Below are 16,927 nucleotides of genomic sequence, written 5' to 3' on the forward strand. Positions count from 1 at the left end.
GCGGCCAGGACAGGGCCCATAAATCTAGCCCATTCTCAGAGGAAGCTATCTTTTTTCACTCCGCCATCAAAATTAAAATACAATCACAATCGTCACATTGTGCTCCCGCCAGTGTGCAAAGGTTATAATACAAAGCTAGCAGACAGAGTTGGGAGGTTGGGTTGGGTGGTAGTCGACTTTTGGGAGGAAGGTCAACAGGGTGGTGTATTTTAGGCTCTATGAGAACCAGTGCCCAGGGGGTTGTGGGAAAATGTCCGGCAGATCCATTTATTAAACTCTCTGATTACTAAGACTTGGCTGAATATGCAGGACTTTCATAAAAGCAAGTATGACTGTGAAATTATTTCACACCAACAAGTCATAGACACGTTTACTCCAATCCACTAAGTCCAGCCCATGATCCCAGCAGTAATGTACCATGAATGGGATGCATTATTGCAGTGGGAACAATGTTTGCGAAGTCAAAATCTCTGATGGCATAGCTGACCGAGAGTTTTTCTTCCAATTTTCAGCCGGCTCAGCTTTTCACAGATGTGTTAATGTAGGGTGGACAGCTGCTCTTTATGGCAGAATGGTGCAAGATGATCAGGATCATTTTCATCCCCACTGACCATTGAAGGAACACAAGTGCTTTTTCAGTTCGTCGGAAATTTAAAAAAACTTGGTCGGGCGGCCAAAGAAATAAAGTGTGAGAGAGAGAGACAGAGAGAGAGAGTGAAGATAATTTTTATTTCTTATCCGCAACAAAGGGCTTAGTCAGACCTGACTGTGAGCTGAGATCAGCGTTACACAGCTCTGATGCGCTCTCTACAGGGGAGGAAGAAGTGCGTTAAAATCACTCCAACAGGCCACATTTTGTACAGCGTACATGTCACGTTTTTAATTACAACCAATGAAATGATCTTTTACTGAACTCTCTCCAAAGCCTATGCTTAAAGTACATTCAACATATAATAACTATCAGATCTGGTTTGTTGATTCTTCTTAAGATGGCAAAACGTGCCATGAACACATTATAACATATCTAAATATTAAGATTAACACTAATGGGAGCAGTGATGCTTTATGATTAATACCTTGACATGGCATATTGTTTGCATCTTGCAATAAATATTAGTATGTTCTTGATCACTTTGTGTTGTGTCTATTTGCCTTTTCTGTTGAACAATTATGGGTTTTGAGGCACTGAGGGGCTTTCAATGTCATTAATAAATGCTTTATAAGGCATAAATAGTCCTCACTTTAGATGAGGTCACACAGAACACTTTACTAACGAGTAGTAACTACCTTAATAAATCATGAATTAATCATGAATTGCAGTATTAATACGCGTTTATAAAGCATATATTAACATAGTCCCTAACCATAAATCATCATATATATAAATGGATGAATAATGTACATCTAAATACGTTCTTAATCATTTACTTACACTTTATAAATGATCTTATTAATCATCTACAACTCCTTAATAATTGGTTTGTAAAATATATAATACTTCATTTACAAATGGGGAATCCATCATTTATGAAGTATGAAAACACAATCATGAAACACATAATAGACGAGCTTATTAATGAAGAATAAAACATTTATAACTGTTGTTATGAACTGCATACTAATGAATTATTAATGTAGGAACAATGCTTTATAAATGATGAATTAAGTGTTTACTCATACTTAACTAATGCTTCATAGTGTGTAGTTATTATAAAGTGTTACCGATGTGTTTTTTCTGAACTGTCCATCATGAGTCTGATTAAGTCATAGGGTTGTAATGCTAAATGCGAAAAAGAAACAGTGGAGTACTCTTTTAATTTCACTGTAATTTGCAAAGTGAGTGGATTTTATATTCCCAAAACTTTAACTTATTTCTTAATTTATACTGTCTTCTCTAACACATTCTCCAATGAAATGTACCCTCTACAGTCTTCAGAGCAGGATGTCAGAGTAACACGCTTGCTTCACTTTACCAGCCCGTACATAATGAAGATGTAGTATTACTCTGATCTCTGACAGGGATAAGCAGGCAAAGCATGTTTCACTCGGTCACTTGGACCTTGTTGCCGCCAGAGGTGCAGATTTCAGGTTGTGTGGGTGGCAGCAAATCTCAGCAATACACTGTTCACTGACCAAAGCCAATCACAGAATGTGTGACGGAATGTATAGATTCAGTACACTCGTAAGCATCTCAGGTGGTCATCCTTCATCCTTCTTTGAGTGCTGAAAAAGCATCCCTCTCTCTTTAATCTACACCTGTTTGGTATCCCTTTCAAATGCTAAAGTAAGGACACACTTATCACCGGAGTGACCTTTGACCCCCAAAAGATGATCCACAGAAGATTTCTTTTCAGCCATGTGTTGCAGTGCCACATCTGACTCAATTCATCGTGACTGACACAGCAGAGAGACAGAAACACTGCATCCTAATGACCAAATTAGCTCGTTATTGCCATTTTGTAAACCTGCCAAACGACGGCTTACTAAGGCCTTCACAGATGAAACAGCATGGAGATACTTGGGCAATAGTAGTGCTTGCACGTGTAAACGTATCTCCATTATCCTAACATGCTGTATATCATGGAATTCGATGTGACAAAAGATATTAAAACTGAACAGAGGCGTATGATTTGTTGTCTATTTGCTTTCTGTCCTCGAATGTGGACATACGATCTCGTACAGATGTTTGTCACTTGTCGAGCCATCTGCTGCTCTGAGATCAATGTGACACGGACTAGGCCTGTCTCCTGAGGGTGGAGAACCTGCTCTCACAAAGGCCAGAAAGCAACATACATATTCAGTAACAGGCTCCACACCTCGCTATTCATCACGACCCACATGGCCACACGGCATCTGCAGCAACCCTGCAAGAGCTTTAGCGGGCTAGTCTCTGTCAATAGAAACGGCTGAGTGAGAAACAGATAATCCCCGATGACCATTCAAACCTCAGATGACACAGCAAGTCAGACTGTCCATCAACCAGGGAGGCGGGAGATCTGCTGTTTGGCGACCCTGCGACTCCATCGCCTGCCACAGGGACGCACCATCCTCCTCCTCCACCCTCGAGTTCACTTACAACCATCTGTCTATTGTTGCTATGCACCCTAAACGAGGGGATTCTAAAATATATTTGCATCCTGTGAACTGCTTTTTGCATCTCAGCCTTTGGTTTGAACATGAATTTTGGTTTTCAGGACATCAAACTATAACACTCATATAAGGGTCATCTGCCACATATGTAAATAAGTTCATAAGAATGCCATTTTCCTATTATGTTCCCTTATAATGCAGATAGTGAATTTAGGTTAGCTTTAAAATGATTTTTTTTATTAGATATCCTCATCTTGTTTCGCGGTCTTAGGCAACTATTGTTTCGTTTAAGTTGTATGATGGGCAATCACACTCTGTAAAACACAAAGCATGGGTTTTATCTTCTCTGAGCTTGTGGCGCCCTCCTGTGTGTGATACAGGTAAGAACATCCTTAGCTGGACAATATATCTTAATGAAGTACTATAGCATATATATTAAATGTGTGTATCTGTATGATATATTAGTAACTAAGGCATGTAAACAAAATGACTTAGTAAAATGCTCTACAATGTACTCGGGATACTGAGTTTGAGGATGGTGATAATGCTTCTCAAGAGTTTGACTGGATAGCACCACATGGTGCAGTGCAATTTAAATAACTTCTTACACGGTCATGTTACAGTTCATCTTTATTAAAAACATAATACAAAAATCAATGTCATCATTGTTTTTCATGGTATGCAAAGAAAGACATTTGAATAAAAAGTTAAAACTGTTGTTTTTCAAACATCAATTTATGAATAAACACAAAATTAACATTTCAATATTGTATTGAAAGAAGATGACTTAAATACAAGAGAGTCATTGTTGTGTAAGCAAAACATTGTTTAAAAGGTTATTTAATGTAAATTAGTTGTATCAATAATCAAATGTCAACAATCAATAGTAAATGTAATGTTAAAATGTATGATGCAGATTATTTCACTTCATGGAACAATATTATTAAGTTGCTGTACAACATATTTATTCAGTGAATGGAGAACATGATAAAAGGTAATAGGTAAAAAATATATCTCTGTATAAGAGATTGAGAGCATTTCTGTTGTGTCCTAACCACTCTCAACATGGCGTCGGCTGAGACGGCAGCTCGCAGCTAATGGTGCTAACTCGAAAGCTCGAAAGTGCTGCCAGAGCTAACAGTGTTTAACTGAGGGGGAACAGAGGGGTGGGCACTACGAGCGGTATGCGCCGTATAAGAGCAGTGCAGAGTGGCGGCCGTGAGCTAGCTAGCCAGTGAAGCACGCTCACATGCACAAACATGCGCTAAAAGCACATGGTGTCAATAATGTAATGTGTGGAGCCAGGGATGCACACAGAAACATAACATTGCGTTAAATTCATTAATTAAGCAACTTTATCACTTTTCTTTTGTACACAATGGTGTATCACACCGATGGGTCCACAATGTTGGAACAGGCTGCTTTCAAAGTTCACTTAATGTCAAGTGCAACGGGGCCTTTGATCGAGAAACCGATAAAGAATGACACTTCTGACTCCTGGGCATACCCACTAAGCTGACTTTGAAACATTGGGGCGATTTCCAACTTCAGACCTGGGATATACGTATCTGCCAAAATCAACTTGTTGTTCACCTGGCCAGTGACCCTGCAAAGGCACTCCTCCACCTTCTTCTCTTTCCATATTTTTCCATTTTCCCACATTACGGTGAAATCTTCCTGCCCACCCCTGATGCACCTTTTGATTTCCTCCAAGTGTACCAGTCGTTCATAGCCCTGCTTCTTCCCCAGGATGAAATGGACAATGGGCCATTTGCCCTTGTACACTTCCTTCATCACCATGTAATAAGAGGTCCTCATCTGTGAGATGTGCTTCCCCAGACTTTTGGATAGAACCATCTCCGGACAGTGCTGCTGTGGCCACAACAGCACAACTGCAATGAATTGCAGTGGCAAGATCTCACCTAATGGGATTTGCTCACACAGAACTTGGCCAAGGAGAGAAATTAGGTTCTGGTAGAGCTTAATGTGTGGTGATGCCAGTTTGATACAACTCAACACAACATTGACATAGATGAAGTTGATTTTCTCCTTCACAGTCGGCTGATGTTTAGGTGCACAAACTAAAGCAGACAGTTTGGCGATCTTCCTCATTATTTCAGGTGAGATGTCATCTGAGAGGAAATTCAGAATCCCAGAGTAGGTATCAGCTTTTTGCCTCTCCAGGTATTGTCTTGCCTCGTGTAGTTCCAGCCTGTTGTTCATGGTTTTATTCCTCAAGAGAGCTGCAGAATCAGTCTTGCAGAAAAGCTTTGCATACTCTTTGAAGCATCTGATAAGCTCATTTAGGAATCTTTGCTCACGGCTGTCTTTCATTCCAGCTGTGGAGCCCAAGTTCACATAAAAAGTGTCAAGGAAGTCAAAGTTCATCTTCATCCTATATCTGAGGGTGCAGAGCACATCCTCAAACTGTTGGAGGATTTTGTAGTATTGTGTGTGCTTGTTGCGTCGTTTATCATTTGTCTCTACAGCCTGAAGTTTCACAACTCCAGAGAGAACCTCACTCATTATGTCATGGCGGACATTGTCATGAGAAAATACGGGGGTCTTTTCCAGCACTTTAATGACAAGTACTCCGACCTGAATTTCTCCCAGACACCCTGCTGTATTAAAAGAGCGTACTCCCTGACTTGACTCTTTCTTGGCAAGGTTCTGTGTTTCCTTGAATGCTTCTATTGCTGACTGAGCTATTTTTAGAAAGATTTTTAATTTTTCAGAACTTACAGGTTCTTCCTTGTGGTTTGCAATGGCATTCTTCAGCTCATGCTTGATAACTTGTGCTGAGGTGTCGGCGAAATACGAGCTGTCTTTGGATAGATCTCTTGCTCTCAATGCCCAAACTTGTGCCTCTGAGAAATCCGTCTTTTTTAGGTAATAGTACCTGGCTAGTAACTGAGAGACAACTGCATCTTTCGCAAATCTTTTTGATGCATTTTGTAGCACCATCTCTTCCAGTCCTGGGGTTTCTCTTGCAATGTGTTGAATTAGTGGAGAAAACTTAGATTCCTCCTCTGAATAATCTCTCTTCACCAGAATGTGGCGAACGTCTTGCAGGAGTTTGTCTTTGCCTTGTGTGCTCTCATAAAGCTGGTCTGTAGTCAGCAGAAGGTCAGTAATCTCAGCTTTGTTCACATTGTGTGTTGTTGTGAGTTCCTGCAAACACTGACTTGCAATTCTTGAATGGATCATTTTCACAGCTTTAAAAACGACCTTACCCTCAACTGAGCAGGTGGCAATAAAAGTGGAAAATTTCCCAAATCCTTCTTCGACTTTGATGGTTCCACAGACTGGTTTTGGTTGAAGACCAAGAAAGTCCTCACACAGAGAGACGGAGAGAGAGGCCCTCTTGCAGTATACATTCAACAGAACTAAAACAGCCAGGAGTTGTGCATGTTTCTGATTCATGTTGAAGCTCTTCAGAGTTTTGCGGGCCACACCCTGAACATACTCTGGATTAAGAGAAGGATTATTCTTCAGGATCATGAATCCATAGAACGTGTCTGCATCCTTGTGTTTTTTCTCTATATCTCTAAGTTTTTCCTCAAACAGTTTTTGCTCCGTCTCAGAGAGATTGTTTCCAATGAATACTGTCTCCTCAGTTTGATTAGTCTGTTCAGAGGACTCTGACGTCATACAGTTCAGGAGAATTACCTGTGCAGACTTAGACTGAATGTTTTTCTTCGTACATTCTTCATCAATGGCCCGCTGCAAGTCAAATACTTTTTCCTTATCATCAAAGTGATCTATCATCAGCAAGACAGGGACCCGTGGTAATTGCTCCTCATGGTCATACATTAAAAGTTTGACGACTTGACCAGCGACTTCAGCAAAGTCTGCGTTGCTGTCTCTGAGGACAGCACAACGGAATTTGTGCCGGAGAGTCCATAAAGTATGCATGGCCAAAGTTGTCCCACCACATCCGGGTACATGCATGAGGTTGAACGACACGCAGGCTTTACCCAGGGAGCACAAATCTGGTATGACTGTGTCCTTGATGAAGTCAAACGTGTCTCGTTTGATAAATGGTGTAGATCCAGGCTGCTCTGAAAAGTAGAAATTCCACCATGACACTTGTCCTCCTTTGTAGAAGTTCTCCTCTATGACCATTTTGTCCTCATTTCCTCCTTCACATTGGTTCACACATAGTACCTCCAAGGTTTTCAAGTCACGCTCCACTTTCTTCTCAAGAAGCACATTACTTCCCCCGCCACATGGTAGGAAACGGCTGGATCTACGGTTTTTTGACAAAAGACTAAGGACAGTGCCGTTGACTTCAGTAAAACCGAGCTCATATATGCATCTACGAGCAATGTCGATTCCACACCGAGCATCAACTAGGTTCTTCCAGGAGGTAAATGCTTTTTCATTGTCACATATACAAAGGATCTGCTCTGTGCCTCTGAGCTCCTGCCAGAACGTACTGAAAGTCTCAACAAGAGGGTCCATGTTTTTACTCACTGTTGACCAAAGTAAGAAAATTACAAGAAATCTCTTGTTTGGAAGCACATCTTTTCGACACAGGAAAGAAATCACATCTCGAACAGAGGAGCCCTTGTCCATCAACCACTCGTCTATGTCTGACGGGGCCTCACCCTGAATCCCTCCATTGCAGAATACCCAGCTGGTGGTTCGAGTTAATTTCAACTTGTTGGCAATGTCCTCAACCCCTTCTGTGATTTTATACTGTTCTGGTAAATGGACATTCACTGTGCTCAGTTGTTCAAAGTGACATTGTAACCCATCTTTAGCTGATTCTGGATCAAAGTCCAAAACCGCTATTGGGTTGAGCTCTACAAGAAATCCTAGTGATTCAAAGTGGATTGGATGTGATTTGTTAGTTACTATCACATACTGCTCAAAGTGTGACTTATCTAAAGACGAGGATCCACCAGTTATCATCTGACTCAATCTGGAGCCCTGAGTACTGCTTTTTATCACATTAAGGTGCTTCTCTTGAGCTTCTTTTCGGCGTTGTGCTCGCTGTGCCTGACCGGCAATAAACTGGTTGTACTCTTCCATCGGTTTGGCAGATGTGTTCGGTGCGAGGAGATCCCTGCTACTACCGCCGTCTCGGACAAAGAATTGTTTCGATGGTCTTGTTTCAGCTGTGGCTGTTTCTTTAACTTTTGCTTTTTTCTTGGCTTTTTTTGTGTCCATGTTGAAAGTGTGGTAGATGTTTTCTTCACACATTGTAGAGTCAGGGACTATGTCCACTTCTATCACCCATTTGTCAGATGATGTCTCATTCCTATTGAGAACTCCAACAAATCTAGGAGGTTTGATGCAACTATGAGCAGTCTGTTTGTGTTTATGCTCAAAATAATCAATGGCAGAATTTAGTTTAATTGCATAAGCCTCTCTGTCCTTTACAACCACTCCCAACACCTGACCGTGTCTGAAGTTTGGTTCGTCTCCTATTCCAAAATGAATGGTGCCATTGGTGCAGCTGTTCATGCAGGCAGCTGCAAAGCGGATAACCTCTTCAGTTAACCTGGTCATTGTAGATTCATCTGTTGCATTGTTGAAAGCTTTATACTCATGGCAGGGTTCAATTGAGTCTGAGGCGCCTGATTCCGTAATATCAAGAATGTCGCTCTCCATGTATCTATATGTATCATCGTACTTACAGAATGGATAGGGCTTGCATGCTCCTCTAGGCAGATTTGTTGCGCTTGTTGCCTCCTCTTTCTTTAATTTCATTATTTCATCTCTGGCATGAATGAGAAGTTTTGCTGGTCCAAAAGTCACTCCGATTTTTTTGAAGTCTTCTGTATCTAAAAGCAAAAGACTAGGCCCATTAATGTCCTGTTGTAACAGTATCTCTGCAACACCGTCATCTACATCGTCCAACTTGAGAGCCCATTCTCTCACTTGATGTTTACTCCAATCCTTGATGTCAGGTGGCAGATCCTCATCCTGACTCTAAAATACAAAATACAGTTATTTTCCCTCATTTTCAACTCAGTGCACTGCACACTTCTTAGTTGATCATCCTTTAGTGTTTGTTTCAACTGTTATTTACCTTCATTTTGCCTTTATGTGCCATGACAGCGTTGGTTCCTCCTTCTCAAACGTAGATCACTGATGCTACAGAAAGAATTTTAAAAGAATAATTCACAATGAGGACTAGACAATGTACTGTTAGCACATAAAACACAAAATGGCAGAGGTTTCAGCTTTACCTTTAGTTCTCCTGATCATCCATGATAGCTGGCTCTTTTTTCACAAATCTTGACCACTAGCGCTGTAAAAGAAAGTATAAATATATTGATATAAAAAGAAAAGTCTGAGCATATTTAGGACACAGTCACAAATGTTACTGACATTAGTTATGAAATTATCCGGTGATAGTCATATTAACATGCATTTTTAACTCAAGCATTATTGACAATTGGGCACACACCTTTTAAAGTTTCCTGTCTATAAATACAAATAAATGACATTCATAATGACATGTAACATTGTATTACTGATGGCCATTATCAAAGGCAAACTCAATGATGTAGAAAGATAGGGCAGGCCATGATTCCAGGTGGCCATGATACCTTTCTCCATCCACAAAATGCACATTGGCCAAGAGTTGAGTATGTCCACTAATGTCCGTAGACTCATCAGGTTGTAATGCAACGTTTTTTTCCCCACACACCAAGAATAATAATACAAATAATTAGTGCAATCCACTTCTCCGCGAATCGCCACCTTAACGTGGTGGAGGAGTTTGAGTGGCTCAGTGATCCTGGGAGCTATGTTGTCCGGGGCATTAGCCCCTGGTAGGGTCTCCCAAGGCAAACAGGTCTCAGGGGAGAGCCCAGACTAAGAGCGGTTCAAAACAACCCTAATGATAAGCAGCCCATGGACTTCAGCCACCACGCCCAGACCAGGGAAACTGGGGCACCCTCCCGGAGCCAGACCCAGGAGGGGAGCTCGTCGGCGGGCGTCTGGTGGCCGGGCCTTCGCCCATGGGGCCCGGTCGGGCTCAGCCCGCAAAAACAGCATGGAGCAGCCACCCTGTGGACCCACCACCCGCAGGGACAAGCATCGGGGTCGGGTGCAATGCAGACCAGGCTGCGGGTCAGGCGGGAGGCCTGGGCGAGCCGATCGCCGGCAGCATAGACTATCTCTAGGGACGTGGAACGTCACCTCGCTAGCGGGGAAAGAGCCAGAGCTGGTGCAGGAGGTGGAGCAATACCAGCTAGATATAGTTGGACTCACCTCCACACACAGCGCTGGCTCTGGAACCAAGCTCCTGGAGAGGGGTTGGACTTTGTCCTTTTCCGGAGTTGCCCAGGGTGAGAGGTGCCGGGCGGGAGTGGGGACACTCACGAGCCCCCGGCTGAGCGCCGCTGTGTTGGAGTTCTCCCCGGAGAACGAGAGGGTCGCCTCCATGCGCCTACGGGTTGCGGGGAGCAAGGCTGACTGTGGTTTGTGCTCATGCACCAAACAGCAGTTCGGAGTATCCGGCCTTCCTGGAATCGGTGGGAGGGGTCCTGGAAAGGGCGCCGCCTACCGACTCCATAGTTCTCGTGGGAGACTTCAACGCTCACGTGGGCAATGACGGAGAAACCTGGCGGGGGGTGATTGGGAGGAACGGCTTGCCCGATATGAACCCGAATGGCGTCTCGTTATTGGACTTCTGTGCTTGCCACGGTTTGGCCATAACGAACACCATGTTCGAACATAAGGTGGCTCATAAGTGTACCTGGTACCAGAACACCTTAGGCCGGAGATCAATGATCGACTTTGTAATCGTATCATTTGATTTGCGGCCGTATGTCTTGGACACTCGGGTGAAGAGAGGAGCAGAGCTGTCAACTGATCACCACCTGGTAGTGAGTTGGATCAGATGGTGGGGGAACTGGTTGGAAAGACCCGGCAAGCCCAAACGTGTAGTGAGGTTGAACTGGGAATGTCTGGCGGAGGACCCTGTCCGGAGGTCTTTAACTCCCACCTCCGGAAGAACTTCTCACACATCCCGAGGGAGGTTGGGGACATGGAATCCGAATGGACCATGTTCAAAGCCTATATTGTGGACGCGGCCGCTAGGTGCTGTGGCCGGAAGGTCATCGGTGCCTGTCGTGGCGGCAACCCGAGAACCCGGTGGTGGACACCGGAGGTGAGGGAAGCCGTCAAGCTGAAGAAGGAGACCTGCTAGGTGCATACCGCCACCTACTGTACCTGAGTGTGCATTTTCAGGGTAACCTTGAAAATGCACACTGTTCTGATAATAAAATACCGCGATATACCGTGAAACCGCCAGAATCTTACAAAATACCGTGATATGCATTTTTGGTCATACCGCCCAGCCCTACCATGGAGAAGGACTTTCGGTTCGCCTCAAGGAGGTTCTGGCAAACCATCCGACAGCTCAGGAAGGGAAAGCAGGGCTTACCCCAGGCTGTTCTCAGCAGGGGGAGGGGACTGCTGACCCGGACGGGGGACATCGTCGGGCGGTGGAAAGAGCACTTTGAGGACCTCCTAAACCCGACAAACATGTTCTCTGCAGAGGAGGCAGCGCCTGAGGACCTAGGGGGAGGCTCACCCATATCCCTGGCAGAGGCCGCTGAGGTAGTTAAAAAGCTCCTTGGTGGCAAGGCGCCGGGGGTGGATGAGATCTGCCCTGAGATGCTGAAAGCGCTGGACATAGTTGGGCTGTCCTGGCTGACACGCCTCTTCAATGTCGCATGGGGGTCGGGATCAGTGCCCATGGACTGGCAGACCGGGGTGGTGGTTCCCATCTTCAAAAAGGGGGACCGGAGTATGCTCGAATTACCGGGGTATCACACTATTCAGCCTCCCAGAGAAGGCTTATGCCAGGGTGCTGGAAAGGAGGCTCCGACCTTTTGTTGAACCTCAGATTGAAGAGGAGCAATGCGGATTCCGTCCCGGCCGTGGAACAGTAGACCAGCTCTTTACCCTCACAAGACTACTGGAGGGGTTCTGGGAGTTTGCCCAACCAGTCTACATGTGCTTTGTGGACTTGGAGAAGGCTTTCAACCGGGTCCCTCGGGGGTTCTTGTGGGGGGTGCTGCGGGAGTATGGGGTGCCGGACCCATTACAATGGGCGATCCGGTCTCTGTACGACTGCAGTAGGAGCTGTGTCCGCATTCTCGGCAATAAATCAGACACGTTCCCGGTGGGTGTTGGCCTCCGCCAGGGCTGCCCTTTGTCACCGGTCCTGTTCGTGACTTTCACGGACAGGATATCTAGGCGCAGCCTGGGGGCAGAGAACGTCAGGTTCGGGGGTCTCGGGATCACCTCTCTGCTGTTTGCGGGAATGAGAGTTAGCACCTCCAAATCTGAGGCCATGGTTCTCTGCCGGAAACTGGTGGATTGCTCCCTCCAGGTCGGGACGGAGTGCCTACCTCAAGCGAAGGAGTTCAAGTATCTCGGGGTCTTGTTCACGAGTGAGGGTAAGATGGAGCGGGAGATCGACAGGCGGATCGGTGCGGCTGCAACAGTAAAGCAGGTGCTGCACCGGGCCGTCTTGGTGAAGAGGTGTTTTTGGTTTTGTTTTTTTTTGTTCCAGGTTCAGAGGTCACACAGCCCGTCGTCTCCTACGTGAGCGCAGTCCACCGAAAACATTATATTTCCCACAATTTAAGCTTCTGCATTTTCCAAATGCACTAGTATTATTCAAACATATTGTTCGGTTCGTAAGCCTCGTACCGAATGGTTTAATACGAATACGTGTAATATTACACCCCTACAAACAAATAATAATCGTAGCTGTGGCTCATAATTAGGTTATTCAACTGTAGTAGGACAGCACAGAAGGCCCATATAAAATGCATGGCCCGCCACTGGTTTTGTGCAGCGAGATTCTGGTACAAGAAAGCATGACGCCGTCAAAACTGAAGCAGCATTTGTTGGATCAATCCGCAGCGGATAAACTGAAAACTATACCTCTGTCAAATTACACTATAAGTAGACAAATTGAAGACATGTCGGATGACATCAAACAACAGACCACAGCTCAAATTTAGGCAAATGGTCATTTTGCATTACCAATGGACGAATCTACAGACATAACAAACAAAGCAGTTTTACTCGTTTACGTGAAACTGACAGGAACAATTTCTCTGCACAAGAGAGCTCCCTACTACTACGACTGCAGATGACATTTTCAGCTCAGGTTCAAACTGCACCATATTTTCATTAAATACATTTGAGAAGTTGAAAATTTGGGTCGCGGCTTGTCATTAAGGGGTGATGGTGGGTCCCACTGGGAACCACTGCACTAGATGCTCCAGACGTTCCCTGCCACCTACACACTTATTTCCACTTTACCTCATCAGTCCTGCACTTGCCTGACCAGCGTATCTACCCTCACCAGTAAGGTGCAAAGATTTACACTGCACAAATAGCACAAAGGAAAGATGAAGACTTTGAGAAACAGTGATACAGAGGGAGTTGTATGAAAGAAAAGACTTGATCTCCGGGTCAGAAGATAAATGGCAAGATTTGGCTCTATGGGTAAGAATATCAGAAAGTCAGGAAGCTGAAAATTGGCAAGACATAACAAATCGACACATTCAATACAATTCAATGTTGATTCTCTCCGAAAAGAAATTCAGCTGTGTCGCTCAGACAGTCGGACCAGTTGAACTGGTGCCTGGCACACATGGGCCTACACAACCACATTTGTTGTTTATTTGACTGGGTGAAATTACCTCGGAGGTATTATAACTGTAGAGTTTAGAGTTCGACCGCTAAAAAGTCTAAGATCAGTTCATTGTCTGACGTTCATTATTTTAAAAGGAATTAAAAAAGATAAAAAAATAAAAAGGGAAAAGAGAATTAGATGAAATAATAATAATTGTTAAGAGAAAAGCTGACAACAAAAGAGAATGAAGGGACAGGCAACAAGAAGTTTTGAGGAGATTGGAAAGCTTTTGGACGATTGATGAGGAAGCACATTTAATAGATAGAAAAAGGAAGGCAGGTACAGAAAACTCCTCATCTGTGTCTCAGTGTGTCAAAAAGAAGGCGCGGACGAGGCAGAGGACGTCATGGAAAATGATCCGACGCATGCTTTGTCTGTGGAAAACACGGACATTGGGCGAAAGAGTGTCCAGACAAGAAGCAGAAGGCTGATTGAAGCCATGAGGAATCTGAGAGAGGGATGAGGTCAGCAGCAAATGAAACACGAGGTCTGGATGAAAAGTCTACATATCAAGGCAGTAATTGCGCCACACCTGACAGACACACACACACACACACGCACACGCACACACACGCACACACACACACCATTGAGTGAAGCAATAGAGCAGTAGGAACAAAAACAGGATCAAGATGACACACTTGAATCAGGCACACATGATACTACAACAGAAACTTGTCTATGAATGCCCACACACACACACACACACACACACACACACACACACACACACATCACGTTTTTGGTAAACTCAAGTGCAACACAGTCTGTGATTAAACGATCTGTTTCAAACACCTCCAAAAATGAGTGGCAGATAACTACGCTCAATGTTTACTATCGGGTAGGCAAACTCATCAAAGTATACGATAATTAAGATTAGTATAGAAAATGTTTCTGTTTTTTGATTAAATCGTTAACTAACGCACAGTGTAAAAATGCTCTGGTACATGTAACAAGGAACAAAGAAGTCCTGCATTCAACATGTAAAAGTACAAAAGTATTAGCATCAAATTATACTTTAAGTACCAAAAGTCAAAATATACTTATAAGTATACTTATTATGCAGAATGATCCATTTAAAATAATACATTTACGGTAGTCCTATATCATTGGCATATAGATGCATTAATGTTGCAGCTAGTAAAGGTGGAGCTAATTTAAACTACATTGTATACTTAATAATTAGACTTTATACTACTAAATAATATATCATAGTTAGTTTATTGCTTAGTTTATATTTTGTATTAAGAATCCAAATCTGCAAAGTAGCCTAAATAGTAACTAATATTGTCAAATAAACCAATAAATCAAATAGTGAAATTAAAAGTACATTTCCCTCTGAGATGTAGTGGACGAGAAGTATTAAGTTTCATGAAATAGAAATACTCAAGTTAAGTACAAGTACCTAAATACCCAAGTACAATATTAGCCTAAATGTACTGAGCACCAAATTGTTAACAAGAGCAGAGTTTTTCATAGATCCAGCTTCTAAATGTTGCTCTCAAAGTGCACCAGAGTGATGCATTTAACTGTAAAATATACTAACTTAGTCTCAGAAAGTCCTGTGTGAAACTCTGCAGCTGTTGTTTCGTCCCACAGGCTGGCTGCTCCATATCACGTGACCCTCTTCCGCAACTTTTACATGCTGCATTTGTGCCAATTCAAATGACTTGGCGATTAGGGTAGCGTTACCATCAGAGGCTCTTTGTTACCATGAAGTCAATTTGAATCATTTGAAGGTGGAACAGTTGGAATTCTCCTTTGGGTCGGTCCTTTAGTTCTGTGGCATTTCTAAAATAAAAGGGCCGTCTCCACATAGTTCATGTTCACTCGCTATGATTGCTTTAAGCAAAAGGAAGGGGCTCATATTGCTCTTGGCCTGGTCCTCCTCAAATCTGTAGAACCGCCCCGGCTCTTAGGAATGACAAGATTACGTATTTATTAATCATGATTTCATGATTTTGTCATTGTGCTCTCTGGTGCCAAATATGGTTGAAACATAAAACCAGGAAGTTGCTGTACCTTTAAGTGTCTGCACAATACACAATACCAACGTAGCCTACTTTAACAAAAAAAATATCATTTTATAATTGATTGTATATATGACAATGATATTATTGGGTTTGATAGGATGTCATAGTGGAAAACAAAAAGATTCTCAAAAGATTGTAAATCACACAAACCTAAAACCTGCAAGTGGAATGCAGGAAGTCCAGACAGAGCTTAACATAGGTTAACAAAAGCCACATCACAGAAGCGAGGAAACATTGCTTTTCATTTCAAATGATGTAGATTGTAGCGTTAAATGTTTGTTTTCACACATTCAAAAACATACAGAGACAAACAAAAAAACACACTCACCATCCGGGCACTTTGTGGGCAGACTCTCCGCAGACCGCAGAATTCATAAACGCGTCGTTCTTCAAACAGCGTTCGTGTGACAGACTTTTCGAGACAAGGACGCTGAAGTCAAATACATCTTTCTGTGCTGGTTCGCGGTGAACAATAAGAGATCAGTGCCGACTGAGGCGGAAGACAGTCCCTCGGGCAGTGGGCGGGCAGTTCTCAGGAAACGAAACCAAAGAAAGCCAAGACCCGATACATGAGCCAACAAGACGGACGATCTCTTTTACAATTATCCTGATGATTTTGCATTATTGTCTGCTGTGTCCTCGATTAACCATATACATCCTGTATACCAGTTAGAACATCTCCCCCCATTGATGAAAACAGCACAAGCAGCAGAGTAAACATGCTGGGATTATCTTCAACTCAAATACATGTATATGGCCTCACGTGTGACCTAAACTGTAAAAAGACAAGTTACAGCTAACACATTTAGTTTGGGGGAATTCTGAGATGTGTAGGTGGGAAGCGCAAAGAAAATGATTATACATTTCAGAAAGGTTTAACTATATTTGATCCATCCACCGCTACATAATGGAAAACGTACATACGCTGCTATTACACCCCAGAATTCAGAAGCACCCTGCTTAGAAGTACAGGTTATGTCTCCTTCCCTTACTCCCTTCTTCTCCATTGTCATGCTTTCTTCCACTATTTACAGTATTCCACTTTCATATAGCCAGTAGGAACCTGTGCATATTTTAGTGCCGAATTGTTATGGAATGAGTTCTGTATTATCTTTAATTTATA

The 16,927-nt window shown here is 43.3% G+C and overlaps 1 protein-coding gene across 2 annotated transcripts; it reads right to left on the bottom strand.

Annotated features, from left to right (window-relative positions):
* Positions 1 to 1,738: 1,738 nt before the first annotated feature.
* On the bottom strand, positions 1,739 to 16,312 carry LOC116395851 (sterile alpha motif domain-containing protein 9-like). Of its 2 annotated transcripts, XM_031870026.1 has the most exons (4): positions 16,133 to 16,312; positions 9,291 to 9,352; positions 9,131 to 9,195; positions 1,739 to 9,030 (listed from the first exon to the last, which is right to left on the bottom strand). In XM_031870026.1, the coding sequence occupies exons 3-4, from the start codon at positions 9,152 to 9,154 to the stop codon at positions 4,522 to 4,524; spliced, it is 4,533 nt and encodes a 1,510-aa protein (XP_031725886.1). In that variant the 5' UTR covers positions 9,155 to 9,195; positions 9,291 to 9,352; positions 16,133 to 16,312; the 3' UTR covers positions 1,739 to 4,521. The 2 variants fall into 2 exon arrangements, with proteins under 2 accessions (XP_031725886.1, XP_031725887.1); XM_031870027.1 differs by lacking the exons at positions 9,131 to 9,195; positions 9,291 to 9,352; positions 16,133 to 16,312 and having other exon boundaries at positions 1,739 to 8,882; positions 8,980 to 9,030.
* Positions 16,313 to 16,927: the final 615 nt, after the last annotated feature.

The sequence above is a fragment of the Anarrhichthys ocellatus genome, unplaced genomic scaffold, assembly GCF_004355925.1.
Source record: "Anarrhichthys ocellatus isolate YVR2014 unplaced genomic scaffold, GSC_Weel_1.0 scaffold50, whole genome shotgun sequence".
NCBI classification, from domain to species: Eukaryota; Metazoa; Chordata; class Actinopteri; order Perciformes; family Anarhichadidae; genus Anarrhichthys; species Anarrhichthys ocellatus.

Coding starts and splice junctions, on each gene's coding strand:
- LOC116395851 (XM_031870026.1), bottom strand. CDS start 9,154: ATGGCACATAAAGGCAAAATGAAG. Junction 9,031..9,130: donor CACATAAAGGCAAAATGAAG/GTAAATAACAGT, acceptor TTTGTATTTTAG/AGTCAGGATGAGGATCTGCC.